Below are 16,161 nucleotides of genomic sequence, written 5' to 3'. Positions count from 1 at the left end.
GCAGCAGGTCCTCAGTCCAAAAGGTGTTTATTTCCAAAAACAGAAAATATACATCCGTGAGCTACCCCGGGGCAACTGAGATCTCTCGCTGATTCTCCCCTTTTTATACCCGTGGTCCAGGGTCCCCACGCCCCTATGGACCATCCTTTTACCTTTTTGATCATCCTGGGTTTATCACTTATTATTCTCATTCTTGGGTGTGCTCTAAAGAACCTACAAATGTCTTGCTCAGGCCTCTTCTGTGGCCTTGGGTGAACTGTGGCAGCACCTGTTGCTCATTTTAAATGGTGCATCAAACATTGGTCTTTTATCAGCCTCAAGCTCAATTAGAGCACAGTTGGGACTGCAAGGGATATTCCAAAATCTAATCACATGCATGATCATGACCCAGTTTCTCATTTGCCACTACACTGGAAAGAGAAAAACATGCACTGTATGCTTTTTTTTGTGTGTGTGTCCTTAACATTTCCTCTAATGTGCTCCATCGACCTCTGCTGTCATTTGAATGTGATATCTGTCGAAGGGAAATGGATAAAGATGTGTGCGATCTGAAATGCTCTTCATTTAACACTTTCACTCGGCCACTTTGACGGCTGTTAGTCGGGAAGGTGGAACTGAAAATAAGAAATGCAAATATATAAACGGTTGGCTGAACTTTCCCTTTTTCACTCATCTGTTAGAAAATCTTTCATGTGTGATCGATTCGATGTGTTGCTTCTCTTGTGACATGTCACATTTCTTCAAAAAAAAAGATGTCAAGGCAGCGGATGTAAACATGTTTTGCTACTTTCACATTACAGAGGAATCACTCAGACCTAAATAAACTTAATCCACATGACCGTATAGCTGACAGACTTATTTTTGGATATGTGAATCACAGTGTACCCTTAATGTTGTGTCCACTGCTGTTGTTTAGCAACAGAAGTGTCAACTGAGGTGTTTGTACACAGAGCAGGCGAGGCTTTAATTACATTGAAGTCCATTAGCACAGGATACCTTTTATAATTATTTATTTATTAGGCTACCTTATTAAATCTACACATATGATATAGCTGGTCTTCCACAAGGTGAAATCATGCCAGACTTTTAGGATATTTCATCCTCATTTAACCAAATATTGTCAATGTGAATATAGTTGAACAACACTTCAAATTTAGTGAGGGATATTTGGGATATTTTCATGTTTCACTTGATTGTTTTTTCAGTGACATATCTGAATTTTTATTTTATGTGTTTTGTATATATATAAAAAATAATGCGACACATTAAATTGGACTTTTATTGCATAATAATGCACATACATCCCAACATCACTAACTAATTTTGAGTAGTGCACATCATTGTTTAATCCTAAGGTTTTAATCATTATTAAGAATTAATATTATATTATAAGATCTGACATTTCCAGGACTGTTAGATCAAATCAGTTGATTTTTTAAAAAACTATTTTCCTAATTAAATGAGGTCTCTTTTTGAAGGAGTTGTGGTGAAATTTGCTTTTTTTTTTCTCTTGAAGTTTTATTAGTTTAACATGTAAAAAAAAAACAAGGCCTATGGGGACCATTTGTTGCATAGTGAGCTGAGGGTATAGAGGACAAACTATAAGCACTGCTCAGTGTTTCTTCCCTTTATAAAGACATTTATTAATCATATTGTCCTGCTCTGTTTACGTCCGCTCCGCGGTGCGCATGTGGTGTTGTCGGTGACCGCCCCTCCCTTTGGCGAGCTGTTGTTATTCCCGATCACATTTTAAGTCGTCCGGATTGTGTTTTGCAGTCGTCTGGCCCGTGTTCACAGCAGAGGCAGACAGCTGATGATGAGCCCCTGGGGTATATTTAAAGCCCTGGGAAAGCGGAAGGCTGGCCTGCTGTGTGTGTCTCTCTCAGTGTGTGTGTGTTATCAGCTGAGAGCTGCTAGCTAGCACGGGGCTGTAACTTAGCATCATCAGCGGCTAGCTTTCGGACCAGTGCTGTGAATTCACACAGCTGAAAATGAAACCAGAAGGATGTACGAGGCTGTCAGGGCGGTGATGCCCGCTGCTGTGTGACATTTGTAAGAAGACACGGGGTGAGTAGATGTTTTAATTTGTATTTTTTTTGTTTTTTACAGCAGCTAGCAGTTTACTGTAGTTAGCTGCTAACAGCTGGCAGCTAGCAAGCAGCACAGCTGGAGCGGGACCGTCTGTCTGCTGTACAATGGGAAAATACATATTCATATTTATAAAACATGACATTAGAAAGGACTAGTGTTGATTTTTTTTTTTTTAAATGTCCCTAAAACATAGCTATAACCTGCTTTTATAAATTATGTCGCCATGCAGTGGAAGGGTTTTACTGTATTGGCTTGATTACAACCCTTCACTCCAGACAATAGTCTGGATCAAAACCACAGCAGCTGGATGCTCTGATAAACAGCCAAGGAAAAATAATAATAATAATAAGAGAAATGTCCATTGTTTAAATGCCCACCACTTCCTGAAAATATTCATCAGCTACAGTCACATTCACGTGTATGACTGAGGAGTTTGTCTCCTCTCTAACACAACACTGGCCTGTGTTTACACTCAGGACATCACTGGAGAAGACTTAAACAACTTAACATGTTTTGTTGCTGTCTTTTGTTTTTGAGGGCTGTCCTTTTGTTTATCTGGGTCAGGGATCGTGCCTCTTAATCGTACCATGCTGTATCAGTGTGTGTAAATAACAACAGCAGTCAGTCAGTGATGCAGGAACACTCAGCCATTGATTTAAAAGGGTGCAGAGGTCATCTCACCAGGGGCTGTATCTTCAGGTTCAAGTTCAGACACCAGCCAGTGTCACAGAGCTGTCTCAGGGTAGATGATAACAGCTAATAAAACATATTTAATACAACAGACGAGCTCAATCTGTTCACCGTGGGGATATTAGATCACTGTTGTTGCAGAAACTAATACGCAGCATGGTAAAGTATTTGGATCGTAAGCATACGACTAGAATACAATGAGTAGAAATGTGACAAAATTAATATTTTATATTAACTTTGCCATTTTCATATGGCTTCATTTCCCCTAACTCAGCTAAAGGTGCCTTCCATACGTTATAGTTGTAGCAGAGGGAAATACAACTGAGTTAAAATAAATAAATAGGGCTGATAAAGTAACTGAAAATGAAAAGAAACAAAATACAAAATACTAATAATCATATTTTAAAGGTAAACAGTTAGTTTTGGGAATCTCCTCTCTGACATGATGTTACACTGTAATCAGAGATGTCAGTTGTCTTTACCTCAAATTAGACCAGATGTTGTTGTTTTGTTCAGCACCTGTAGTTACCACTCTTCTCAAGAGTGATATTCAAATGAGTGTAGAGTGTGAATTATTGTATTAAATATTTATAAGGAGAGACAATAAAGACACAAAATTAACACAAGAATTTTTGCACCGTCTGCCGTGTTAAACCTCCCGACAGCAACAGCGTCGAGCACGTGGGCGACATGCCAGCGTGTATCTTCATGCATATCCAGTGATCGAATGTAACTAAGTACATTTACTCAAAGCTCTGTACTTGAATAAAATGCCGAGGTTGGTATTTTCCATTTCCTGCTGCTTTATAGCTCCACTTCACCACATTTTGGAGGCAAATATTGTACTTTTATCAGCTGCTACTTACTTTGCGGTCTGCATGCTGCATCAGAGCGAAAGTGGTGCATCTTTAAATGAATTTATTTAGGAAACTGGACAAAACAAACGTTGATTCTGTTTATCAGATACGATAATTGGTTGACCCGTACTATATAATATGGTCGTATGAGTAAATTCATGCGTAATTTGCTTTTTTAAAAGGTATTTTTGATACAGTAGTACAAGTAAAAGTGCATTTATCACTAGAAAATTACTTTCGATACATAAGTACATTAAATATCAGAAACATTCAGGCTTTTACTCAATTTATTGGTTCACTATAGTAATATTTTAATAATATATTAATATTTTCATCTTTACTTTCACTCAAGTATGACTTTTGGGTGCTTTTTACAACACTGCAGACATTCAGACTTATGTCATAACTCTTCCTGTATCTGTTTTTTTTAGTCAAAATAAAAATATTTCACTTAGAAATATGAATTTGTCTTTGATGTCTTACTGATGTCATTTCCAAACAGCACGACAAATGTACAACAGGCTGCATCGCATTCGGCCGCCTGCCTCTTATCTGCAGAGAAGGGTTATCTGAGGGGAGACAGCTGTTCATCAGTCTGCTGCACGTCACACTCTCTGCAAATATACTTGCTTTTATAATGGATGCTATAATGCTTTGGGTAAATTGGCCCATCTCCAGACAGCTTTTCTTGTAAATGACAAAATGTCTTTGTAGATAATCTCAGTTTTTGTGGCACGGCAGGAAATTAAAGCCTCAGTGGTAACATAAAGCTAACAGTACCTAGAACTAGACTGTGTTGACAAAATCATAAATATACAAACTCACACTGGGAACGATTGTGATTGCTTTCATGTGATGTGAACTTCAGTTATCTAAGCATCCTTAAACCAGGAAGACACTTAAGCTAACTTTTCCACAGTGTTGTAATCAACAAAATACAATTTCAATATATCAACATAGTGTCTCACTTCACTGTACTATATTTTGCTTTTGAGGCAGCATATAAAAGTATGCCCGCTTCAGCTACTGCATATTACACTGTATTGTTATTTTATACTGTCATCCAGCATTATGTTGCTTATTATATTGTTCTTTTACGTTCTCTGACGTTGTTGTTTTACGTTTTAAGCCTTGCTGACATGTAAAAGTCCTGCAAAGTTTTACTTGAGTCAAAGAATATTAGTATTCGGATAAAAATGCAGTTAAAGTACAAAAAATATCATCCATTTGAGAGAAATATATACTTTATTTGTTGATTAATTTATATTTATTTAGTAGTATTATTGATGCATGAGTGTGTAAAGACTCAGTTCATTTCAAACCTTTATTTAGACTCAAAGAACCATTGAGGTTGCAAGTTTGAAAAATAAAAAAAGATGAAAGATGTAGTCACATCACGTCTGATGTCTGCGTTAGCTTCTTTGTCAAACCACAGCGCTGACTAACCGTGTGACTTACTACTGGAGAACAAGAAAGGAAGTCAGGAATGCTGACAAGTTGCTGACGACGTTAATGAGCAAACTGCACTTTGGACGTGACGTATACGACGGTTACAAAAGCACATTTCCTTTAAAACGTACAAGGTTAACTAGGTAGAGTTTATCTTAACAACAAATCACGTGTCTCAGAGTTTCTTCGAGGTTGCTCAGGCCTTTGTTTGTCAGCCTGATTATGGACATCTTCCAGTTAAACCTGCAGCTTGACATATGTATTATAATATATTTGTCAATACTTAATTGCATATAAATCCATTAACTCTCAATCTGTCTCTCTCTTTCTCTGTTTGTAGAAAATATCTGTTTCCAACCTGTGGAGTGCAGAGTTACTTCGCCCCGAGTCAACCTTCACCTCTGACCTTTTTTACGCCCTCACCCCCCACCTCTGCGGCCACTGAAACCATGACGACAGGGGGCTGTTGCCACCTGCCCGGTTCTCTGTGTGACTGTGCGAGCAGCACCGGCCTGTGGAAGAACGTGGAGGAGGCAGGTGGCGACGGCTGCCAGGCGCTCTACGTCACCCAGGTCACGGCCATAGATGGACGCTTGCTCTCCTCGGTGCTCAAACCCATGAGCACGCAAAGGTATGAGTTACTCATGTTGTCGGGGAAGACGTCATTAACATGGACAGAAACATCCACATAGAAGAAAAGCAGTAATGATTTTAAAAATGACTGATCTATTAAGCACAAGAGAAATGTCAGCGAATAAAATGTTCTGATGCAGATGTAAAATGTGTTACTCACTCTTCCACTTGAAAAATATGCGTCATTTGTCTCAGCGATGGCCCCATCTGCCGTATTTGCCACGAGGGAGGCAGCAGCGAGGGCCTCCTGTCTCCGTGCGACTGCACGGGCACCCTGGGCACGGTACACAAGAGCTGCTTGGAGAAGTGGCTGTCGTCTTCCAACACCAGCTACTGCGAGCTCTGCCACACGGAGTTCAGCATCGAGCGCCGGCCGAGGCCTCTCACAGAGGTAACAAAGGTCAATGCCCTTTGCCTTGTCTGCATCAATCTTTCTGCTTGTGTTTTTTTTTTTGTTTTATGTGGTTTGTGAAGGATTGTGTGGAGTAGCTTTCCTCCATCTCATCTTTCTGCTTGCTTGCTTGCTTGCTTGTTGTTATAGTGTGTCTTGTCTCTTTACGATTTGACTGAAGATCTCTCTTCCACCTGTCTCTACCTTTTCCTTTGCCTCTCCCACTTTCTATTCCTCAGTGGCTGCGGGACCCCGGCCCTCGTAATGAGAAGAGGACGCTGTTCTGCGACATGGTGTGCTTCTTGTTCATCACGCCCCTAGCAGCCATTTCAGGCTGGCTGTGCCTGAGGGGCGCTCAGGACCATCTTCAGCTGGGCAGCTGGCTGCAGGCTGTGGGCCTCATAGCCCTCACCATCGCCCTCTTCACCATCTATGTCCTGTGGACGCTGGTAAAAATGAATTCACTTTCAGATTAGACTCTTGTAGTATGCATCTTAGATTTTAAAATTGCTTGCTGCTTTGCCATGAACATGATTTTAAGGCCATAATAACCAGCTTCACATAACTGACCTCTTTGTTCTGCCCGGTTGTCTGTGCAGGTATCTTTCCGCTACCACTGTCAGCTGTACAGCGAGTGGAGAAGAACAAATCAGAAAGTACGTCTGCTCATTCCTGAAGCCAAGGAGTCCAACTCTTCCCAGCATTCCTTGCTGTCTACCAAACTGATGAAGAAGTCTGCCAATGAGAGTATAGTATGAGACCAAACGGGGACGATCAGTGATAATGGTGTCTTTATGTGCGGGGGCCGACTGTCTACACATCAACCCCCCGCCGGCTGGCCTTTACAGAAGCACTTGTGGGCTTTTTTTGTTGCTTTTTTAAAAAAAAAAGAAACACTTCTTTGCCCCATCAGAACTTAACTTGCATCACTTTCTCTTTAATTTGTCCTCCTGTGGGTGCAGAAATGAGCACATTTGAATGGAGTCTTTCTGTCCTGACGCTGGATGTTGACCAGACTTATGCAAAGACATGAACATGTGCAGAGACGTTAACATGGGAAAACAGTCTCATCGCCACTGATGAAGAAGAAATGACCAAACTAACTTGTGTAGTGGACTGTGAAATGTGCTAATGATTGTTTTGCTTCGTTCCAACAACCCGCTGATGGTCCGCAGATGACAGGTCATTCATTGTTGTGATGCACTGATGAAGAGTTATATCTGCTTGATACATGTGACATCTGGGCTGTTAACTACATAGGCCTTGCATTCTCTGCACAGCGTTTCCCACCGAGGAGCTCTTTTGAGCAGTTATTGTGCGAGTCCACGTGAATCTCTAAAGGAAAAATGCAAATTTGAGATCCTTGATGTATTTACATTTCACAAATCCAGATGCCAGTATTCTGTCTGAGATGAAACTTTTCATTTTAAGACAAGCCTATCAGACTTATTCCAAGGTTGTTGTTTTTTTTCCTTGCATCTGTTTTTACATCTCATCCAAGACTGGATGGCAGCAAAGCATTAGTAAAACCAGAGAATGTGCAATAAACCACTGTGGACATGGAGGTCTTCACCTCTACCAACATGCACAGTTATGCATGCAAAGCACTGTTAATAACTTCTTCTTTTTTTCTGATTTTTTTCTTTTTCTTTTCTAGTGTTGGTGTCAAAATTCTTTTGTGGTTTAAAAACCTGAACCGATTTATTGTTCCTACTGGAGTAGGGTTAACAGCGTCCTCGTAGAGGTTCCTTATCAGCACTTAGCCAGTAGGTGTTGTTGACAGTAGGTAGAAATCTCCATCAAAAAGGCTTTTAGGGGGAACGTTGTTGATGCAGGTTACTAAAGCATCCTTCTGATTGGTTGTTACAGCTTATTAAAACACTCCACATGCAATCAGGGATACAGAAACTTCCTGCAAGTCAAGCTCAAACATCATTTTCTCTGATCTGATGCAAAACAAAACTCTCAGTGCTCTCAGTGTTTGTAGTGCTTCTGCCAGTCTAACGTAACCTTTACCCACCAACGATGACTCTCAGGGTGGGTACATTATGCAAGCAGCACTAAGGCTTCATCTGCCTTTAGCTTTGTTTCGTCGCTAATTTCAAGAAAAGCCGAGAGATGCCATTTGGTGGGATGTCGTCTTTTTTTGGGGGGCTGCAAACTTGTTCCTCAGCATGTTTTGATGTTTCTGAACAGACTCATTTGGGACTTCTCACTCTTGAAGTTTATAGCTTGGTGCCATTTCTAATCAAGTCACTTACAGTGGCTGTTAATTAACCAGTCATAGAAACACTACCTGGTTTATTACATCATTCCACAAGTTAATGGTGAGACGGTTAATGGCCGCCTGAGCTCGCTGTGGCCTGGTCAAAGGGAGACAGATGAAAAGTCCAACAACAAGGTCGTATTGAGAAGGATTTTATTGTTCAAACCAACATAATCCAGCATATGGGTCAGTAATATTGTGCAGGTGTTACTATTTGTCAGTGTGCCATTCTGTGTGCTATAATAAGAAAATTACCTTTATAGCTGTACTACACAAAAAACATTAACACGACGGCCATTTTCATCATGCTCAGGGTGGGAAGCTCAGATAATGTTATCAGTGTGATAATGTCATATGGAGGGAATCATTGACAGTTCCCCAATTAATCAGCAACCGATAAGGATAGTGAAAATCTGGGAGCCTGATGTCCCTCCTTCAGATGCTGATCAATCAAGAGCTGTGAAGTTCATATTCCCTACATTTATATGACCAACCTGTAACACAGCAGCAGTGCCACAGCTGAGCTCTTCCCACCCTGAGCGTGACGTCAGAGGAAAACAGCTGCATGTGAATGTGGTCCATGAGGGAAGCTTAAGACTAGTCCAGACTGGTTCATATTTAGTCATTTAAGGGCTAGAATTACGTTCCAAAACCACAATAAGATATTTGGCTTTTGGATTTGGTTCTTTTGAGTGATCGTGCTTTTGATTCGCATACTTTGATCATAGTTTGTGCTTTCCATCTTCTAGATGTCAAAGTCAAGGCATGGATTCATTGTGAAAAAGGCCAAACGTCTGGATTTTATGCACAATTGTGTTATTAGTTGTTAGTAGTACACGTTTTTACTTTATAACAATCAGGCTCGGACAATATTTGACTTAAACTGGTGTGCGGTGGTGTTTCAATCACCTTTTCAGAGCAGATTTTGTTATCGGCGTTAATACAAGTACATTTTTACACTCTGTGTATTTTCATGCTGCAGAAACCTCATGATCTGAAATGACATCACATGTGCAGCAGCTCCTTGAAGTTGTTGTAAAACAGTCGTGGGAACGGGGTGCATCTCAGTAGTTAGTGGGCGATTGTCACCAGCTATGGCTCTAACTGTTGAGCAGACATTTGTTTTTAAAATATATTTTTACGTGTTTGACTGCTGGCATCACCAGTAACTAGTGGCTGTAAGAGTTAAATCCCTGCCCTGGCTGTCCGTCTACACCACCATCACACTTTGGTACTGTCAGCTCCTGGTGGGTTGTCCCACATTCTGCCCCACTTAATCTTTTGTTTGTGTTTTTAACTGATCTCAGAACAAAGGATTAAATCCTGCAGTACTGCGATGCAACTGGGGGGGGGGGGGGACCTTACAAGCTTATGAGTCATTCGATCATCCGTGTGTTTACTGTTTGTCATGAACGAGGCTTTACTCCGACTACTGGGATCTATTGGGGCTGGTTCTGAAGCAAGATGAAGAGCTGAGGTGCAGTTAGTCAACACAGCCACTGACCACTATGTTGATGTTTGTTTGATAGTATTGGAAGTCTGTACAAAGTATGCAGCACTGCTCCTTCTATTCATGTCAGAGCTATTTACATGAAACAGATCCTCACGTCTCCAAAGAGTTTTTAGTCTTATAACACTTTAACCATGATGTAATGCTTATTTTATATAGCCTCCACTCTTCAAATCCAGAAAGGGATCTTAAATCTTTGTTTTCTTTGTTGTTTATTACACGAATAAACATGTAAATGTGATGTTGCTTATGACATTTTTGTAATCTTTTAATCCTAAATGTCTTTTTTGGATGGCGGGTATGCTGATATGTGTCATTTGTATTTTACGTTGCAATTCTTCACATTTTTAAATGCTACAATGTTTATGGTGTGCTGTGGGGGGAAAAAAACACGTCTTCATCAAAACACTGGTACCTGCAATCAGCCAAGAATAATTTGCAAAGCGAATAAAACACGAGGATAAATTATGGGTGAACATGAATTCAAGTGATTTGTTTTCCTGTTCTGAGAGCTGTGTGTTAATGATAATCGCTATTTTTGGTCTGATATGGCTGTTTACGGATCATCCTCTTAGTCCAGAGAGGTTGATGTCATTACTGTAAGTCTGTTTTTCACCACAGCTGTACGGACCCATTAATCCTGATGAAAAACAACTGCCCCACGTCAAGTTTTGCTTGCTCTGGAGAGCCTCCGAATGTACTCGTCCTTACTCGAAATATAAGCAGCTTAGTTAGAAAAAAATACACAAGTTCAAAGACAAAAAACAGTAGTTCAAAATATTCCATATGCTGCCGCGGTGAACGGTCTCTGCTCTCCAGGAAGGAATCACTAAAAATGTTTTCAGTGTATGATTAGTGATTAAAAATGTTATTTTATCTGCCTGCACACAGAAGATGAAACTGGAATCCTGATATCGCTCCAGATTTAAGCACTTTTCAGATCTTTCCTTTAAAAACTCCTCACAAATCCACTACAAGTGAAGGGTATTTAAAGTATCAAAAGTAAAAGTTCTGCAAAATGTTGTGATTTAAAGGGAAAGTTCACCCCAAAATCTAAAATACTTATGTTTCCTCTCACATGTAGTGCTACGTATCCATCTAGATTATAAGAAAACGATGGACAGATGATTCAGCTTTGCCACATACTTGATTGATGTCGCTTTAAGGCAGACTGAATTTGTTAAAAGCCTGCTGCCTCGACTCCGCTCTCCTCATGTCGCTTGCTTGCATCTCGTGGAAGTGACTAAGAGGCGAGGAGAGGAGTTGAGGAAAGGGGTCGAGGAGGTACACACTGAGAAATAAGAAGAGGGGCTAGACTGATGTGTTTTTTTGCCGCTTTATGCACCACAAACCGAGTTACATCTAGTTCCATCATATTAAAGAGAAGGCAGAGTTTTGATTTTGGGGTGAACTGTCCCTTTAAAGTGTTATATTTTACATAAATACATGTTGCATTTATATGTGAGTAGCATTATGATGATGTCAAGGTGGAGCTAATTTAACTACCTTGTATACTGTTGATTAGTTTTATCTGTAAGTCATAATTAATAAACTGGTCAGCTTTTTCAGTAACTACAGCTGTGAGATAAATGTAACAAATACAATATTTACCATAAAACAGAGGTACTGAAGTAAAGTACAAGTACCTCAAGTGCAGAACTTGAGTAAATGTATTCAGATACTTTCCAGGAACTTGATGAAAGACTCAGATCCTCTCTTAAACCAGTGAGAATATATAAACACAACATGCTACTTTTGTCAAGAATTTTATTGTAAATTTATACAGTTCTTAAATTTAAAGTAAAACAATGACAACTTATGCCAAATATTCTTCAATAAATACATAAAGAGGATATTTTTGGCATGATAACTTATCTGATGTAAGAGAGAAGTTAGAAGAACCACACTGTCAGACGCATTAACACTGCTTCACCAGGTTGGAGTAACTGCCTGTAGTTTATTTACACAGCACCATCTAGTGGTAACCATTGAAATGTGTTTCCCAGCCTCCCTGCACACGACAGAGTTTCAGTTGAGTTCAAATCAACTTCGCAGGCTTCGTTATGCCTCGTCCCTGCATTGCAGGAACCTTCACATTGACTCCATGAACAACTCGAACTGACCAAGTGACACAAAGGCTTCTTGAAGTTTTTTTTTTTTTTTCATGGCAGAAGAAAAGAGCACGAGTGAGTTCAGAAGAATATAAAACAATGAAAGGCAGAGAGAAAAGTAAAGGACAGCGGGAGTTGGCCACGAGCAGAGCGACGGGAACAAAAAAGTGCACAGGTGATGTGATGATAGGGTGGAGGTGGAGAGGTGGAGGATGAGTGTCATGGAGTGTCACAGGCTCTGGCAGCACTGCAGTTTGTTGCCCTTCTGCCCGTCAGTGGTCGGCGGGACACTGATGTCCACTACATTGTTGCCCGGAGACTCATCGTGCGCAGATCTGTCCGCTATCTGCTTCTGTGACACGATGCGGTAGATTTCTGCAGAGGGAAAATTCAAGAAAGACGAACGCAGTGAGGCTCTTGATTTGTTTGAACTTTTTATAAGTGGTCGGAAAATCAAAGATATGTGATTCGGGCCAAATAGAAGCTTCAAAGCTTAATTCATAATGTTGGCGTAAGATAATGACTGAATTTTCATTTTTGGGTGAACTTAAACTTTATCGGGTTGGTCTAGCAGCAATTAAACAGCACCACAAATTACATTTTTATAACCACAATAACAAAAACTCCATCAACATGTCAGACATTTCAGTTTCCAATGAATCATGTTACTGCAGTTGAGGATTTTGTTAATTTAAAAATAATAATAGAGGCTTTGGTACAGCCCTACGTGCAACAATGAGAGCTCCAGATCAGATCAGAACATCACACGAGACACTGCCAAGTCTTCATCTTCCTACCTGTTAAGATGCTCTTGAATGCCTCTTCTACATTTGTGGAGTCCAACGCTGAAGTCTCGATAAATGACAGAGTGTTCTTTTCTAATGTGGGAGGAAAAGAAAGACGCTTTAGTATTTAAAAGGCTATAAAGCTGGCTTGGCTTGCTTATTACCATGATGTTTGGTGATTTACCTGCAAAGGCCCGAGCCTCATCAGTGGGCACTGCCCTGAGGTGGCGGAGGTCGCTCTTGTTTCCCACCAGCATGATGACGATGTTGTTGTCAGCGTGGTCCCTCAGCTCCTTCAGCCAGCGCTCGACATTCTCGTATGTCAGGTGCTTGGCGATGTCGTAGACTAGGAGAGCTCCGACTGCACCTCGGTAATACCTGGTGACATCATAAACCAGATGAATACAATAACTATGTCTTTTTTCAAGTACAATATATATCAGTTTACACACAAAGAAGATACTCACGCTGAGGTGATGGCTCTGTAGCGTTCCTGTCCAGCTGTGTCCCAGATTTGAGCCTTTATCGTCTTGCCGTCCACCTGGATGCTGCGGGTGGCGAACTCCACCCCGATGGTGCTCTTGCTCTCCAGGTTGAACTCGTTTCTCGTGAAACGGGACAGCAGGTTACTCTTCCCCACTCCCGAGTCTCCGATTAGTACGACTGCAAAAGAATCAGAAACAAACAAACCTTGTGGCTGACTGTCACGGCCATGATGAAAGTGCTGACTTGTTTTCTTTCTACTCTCTGCACTGACAAAACCTTATCAGACTTTGCCCTGCTGGGAGTCATGCAGGAAGGAGCTGCCAGGACCTGCTCTCTGGGAAATCTGACTCAACGGTTTCTCAAGGCCTCTGTTCCTGTGTCTGTTGTTACGCGTCATCACTATCTCCAAACTGTCGTAATGGCCCGAGCGAACTCTTTAATCATTTAAAACCCTGCATCCAAACTCGTGACAGGTGATGTATCCTGCTTTCTCTGTTTTCTTATCTACGCCACTGCTTGGGAAGTTACAAAAAAAGCAGGTTCTTGAGTAATCAGACGGTTTGAAATCTCAACGTGAGATCCTACACATCTGACCTGTGTTACTCTGTAAAGCTCCATTGTGTGACTTGTGTCGTGGCAGAGTGCTTCAACATAACAACACATTAATAAGCAGGATCCCATTCAGAAAAATGCATTGTTATCATGAACCTGAACCTGTAAAAAGGAGCATGTGACCAGAGACTCATACTGGGAATATTCCCTGAGTCATCACAGACACAGTGGCTGCTGGGGAATCACCTACAAATCAAAGCCTTACTACAGATTCCTCTTCATACTTCTCATAAAGGAGTGAGTGTCCTCCCTCAGGCGACAGGTTTGCACAGCTGAATGGGAAGTCCACCACAAAGGGAACTCTTGTTTTCTTTTCCATTACATTTATCTTGATTTCATGAGGCAGTCTCAAGAAAATAGGTCAATGTCTCACGCTAATGTTTGCACACGTATGTTTTACAGCGTGGTTATAGATGAGAACGACTTCTCTTCGATGCCAATAAAGTTGATTTAAAAAAAAGATTATTGCTAATAAACTTGTTAGCTCCACCCGTTGGACCAGCTGCTAGCTTGCAGGGCTAACTCACCACACGCCCTACTTTCTGTGAAGCCCATGTAGCAAAACATGAATATCCCTATGTGACATGACACGAATAAAAGGCGCTAATACATCTCAAGGTAAAGTTAAAGTGAGGTTACGTGGTGCGAAAACACGCCAACATGCGCTCAGGCTAAGACAACAGTGTGGCTAGCGACCGCTAGCTAGCTGCCACCACCAGCTGATACTAAACCAGCTAGCAGCCATGCTAACCTACGCTTTAGCCAGTTTTTCTCGCTAGGTAACGCCAAAACAAGGCGTTTATCTTCCGCTTACCTTTGAACAAGAAGTCATATTCGTCGTCTCTGTTCCCCATTGTTTGAAAACAATCACCTGTCTGTGATTACGGTGATGGCAGACAGTAGTTTCCCTGCCCTGACCAGGGTGCTGTGCCAAGATGACAGGAGACGAGAGCAGAGCCGCCGAGAGACTGGAGTTGCGTTCACGGCACTGCGTCACGTGATTTACCGGCGTGTAGCTCCTGGTACAGTAAAGTAATCAACATTATACCTGTTTTGTTTGCGTAAATACCTTTAAAGTGATACATTAAGGCCTCACAGCCACAATTTATAAAACTGTATGATAAAAACACTGATTATGCTTCTTCTTGCTGGTCAGTTTGATCAGATTTGGCCACTGAAAATGAAAAATAAAAATGTTTTTGCATCTTTTTCATTCATTTCATCATATTCTGGCCAAGGTCATCTCTTTCTAGATTTTTAAACATGATCTTTATCAGCTTTATAAACAATAGTAGCCCAATAGTGGCAACTAATCACCAATAAGTACTCAGCAGCCTATGATTTATATTTGTTTAACTTTTTTAGTTTTCAGAATAAACTTTCATGCTCAATGTTTAAACCGACCAAGACCAGAAATCCTAAAACTATGAAGTTGTTTAACCTGCAAAGTTTAAGTGGCAATAAATGTTATTTCCATAAAACTGAGCAAAGTCCCAGGAAAGAGCTGCAAGTGGACCTTGTGTTAGGATTGTATCGTCAAACTTTATTTCAATTGTTTTATAGTTAATTTGACAAATAAAAGTTGAGCATGTCGTGGCTCAGAGTCAGTAAAGTTAACCATTTATCTTTACATTTATATGGTACTGGGCCTAACCTCAAGTTCCCTCTGTCCAACCCCATAACAGGCACTTCAGGTACCATAATACAGCTCAACAACACCACAATCTGCACCCTCTGCATAAATGTTGCATTAGACTGCAGTAGTTTTAGGATGAAACCCCAAGAGATTCCTCATGACAGCCAGCAGAGGGAGCCACCAGCTCTTCCTCTTGATAGGTATTTTTATTTTCAGGCCTCTGCTTGTTCACATTATGAGTGAGTCTGCACAGTGGTGGAGGAAGTCCACCAAAAATACTGAAAAATACAAGTTAAGTGCTGTTTTAAAGTGTCACTTAAGCACTCAATGCATGAAAATGTCCCCTGTGACTGTTATACTACATAGACATTATAGTATTATGACTCGTGCATGATTTTACTGGTGTAGTTGGTTGAAGTGGAGCTAATTTGTACTTGACTTCAACTAATGATTATTGTCTTTATTGATTAATTGAGAGGGGTCTGCCTGCAAGCCTCCTATAGAGGGATTCACTTGCTGATATATTTTTTTTTTAGATTCAAGTCCAAAACTAAAGAAAAGAGAGAAAAAGCAGATAATCCCAACCCACAGCCACCCACTAATTCTATCAAAATGATGGACGAACAAAAAAACAAAGGTGAAGG

The 16,161-nt window shown here is 40.8% G+C and overlaps 2 protein-coding genes across 2 annotated transcripts; one reads left to right on the top strand and one right to left on the bottom strand.

Moving 5' to 3' along the window:
• Positions 1–1,734: 1,734 nt before the first annotated feature.
• On the top strand, positions 1,735–10,363 carry marchf2 (membrane-associated ring finger (C3HC4) 2). Its single transcript, XM_073476862.1, has 5 exons — positions 1,735–2,067; positions 5,428–5,718; positions 5,916–6,111; positions 6,351–6,560; positions 6,711–10,363. Exons 2-5 carry the CDS (start codon positions 5,537–5,539, stop codon positions 6,867–6,869), a joined length of 747 nt encoding a protein of 248 aa, XP_073332963.1. The 5' UTR covers positions 1,735–2,067; positions 5,428–5,536; the 3' UTR covers positions 6,870–10,363.
• Positions 10,364–11,637: 1,274 nt separating this feature from the next.
• Positions 11,638–14,851, bottom strand: LOC141005079 (ras-related protein Rab-11B-like). Its single transcript, XM_073476835.1, has 5 exons — positions 14,696–14,851; positions 13,251–13,446; positions 12,968–13,161; positions 12,796–12,876; positions 11,638–12,373 (listed from the first exon to the last, which is right to left on the bottom strand). The coding sequence occupies exons 1-5, from the start codon at positions 14,733–14,735 to the stop codon at positions 12,228–12,230; spliced, it is 657 nt and encodes a 218-aa protein (XP_073332936.1). The 5' UTR covers positions 14,736–14,851; the 3' UTR covers positions 11,638–12,227.
• Positions 14,852–16,161: the final 1,310 nt, after the last annotated feature.

This window comes from Pagrus major, chromosome 11, assembly GCF_040436345.1.
Source record: "Pagrus major chromosome 11, Pma_NU_1.0".
In the NCBI taxonomy this organism is placed as follows: domain Eukaryota; kingdom Metazoa; phylum Chordata; class Actinopteri; order Spariformes; family Sparidae; genus Pagrus; species Pagrus major.
Note: the sequence above shows the minus strand (reverse complement) of the source record. Positions and strands in the feature narration are given on the sequence as shown.

Excerpts from the sequence above, each read along its gene's own strand:
- marchf2 (XM_073476862.1), top strand. The coding sequence starts at position 5,537 with ATGACGACAGGGGGCTGTTGCCACCTGCCCGGTTCTCTGTGTGACTGT. Across the intron at positions 5,719-5,915 it reads AAACCCATGAGCACGCAAAG|CGATGGCCCCATCTGCCGTA; the intron begins GTATGAGTTACT and ends CATTTGTCTCAG. Across the intron at positions 6,112-6,350 it reads GGCCGAGGCCTCTCACAGAG|TGGCTGCGGGACCCCGGCCC; the intron begins GTAACAAAGGTC and ends TCTATTCCTCAG.
- LOC141005079 (XM_073476835.1), bottom strand. The coding sequence starts at position 14,735 with ATGGGGAACAGAGACGACGAATATGACTTCTTGTTCAAAG. Across the intron at positions 12,877-12,967 it reads TGAGGCTCGGGCCTTTGCAG|AAAAGAACACTCTGTCATTT; the intron begins GTAAATCACCAA and ends CTCCCACATTAG. Across the intron at positions 12,374-12,795 it reads ATTCAAGAGCATCTTAACAG|AAATCTACCGCATCGTGTCA; the intron begins GTAGGAAGATGA and ends TTCCCTCTGCAG.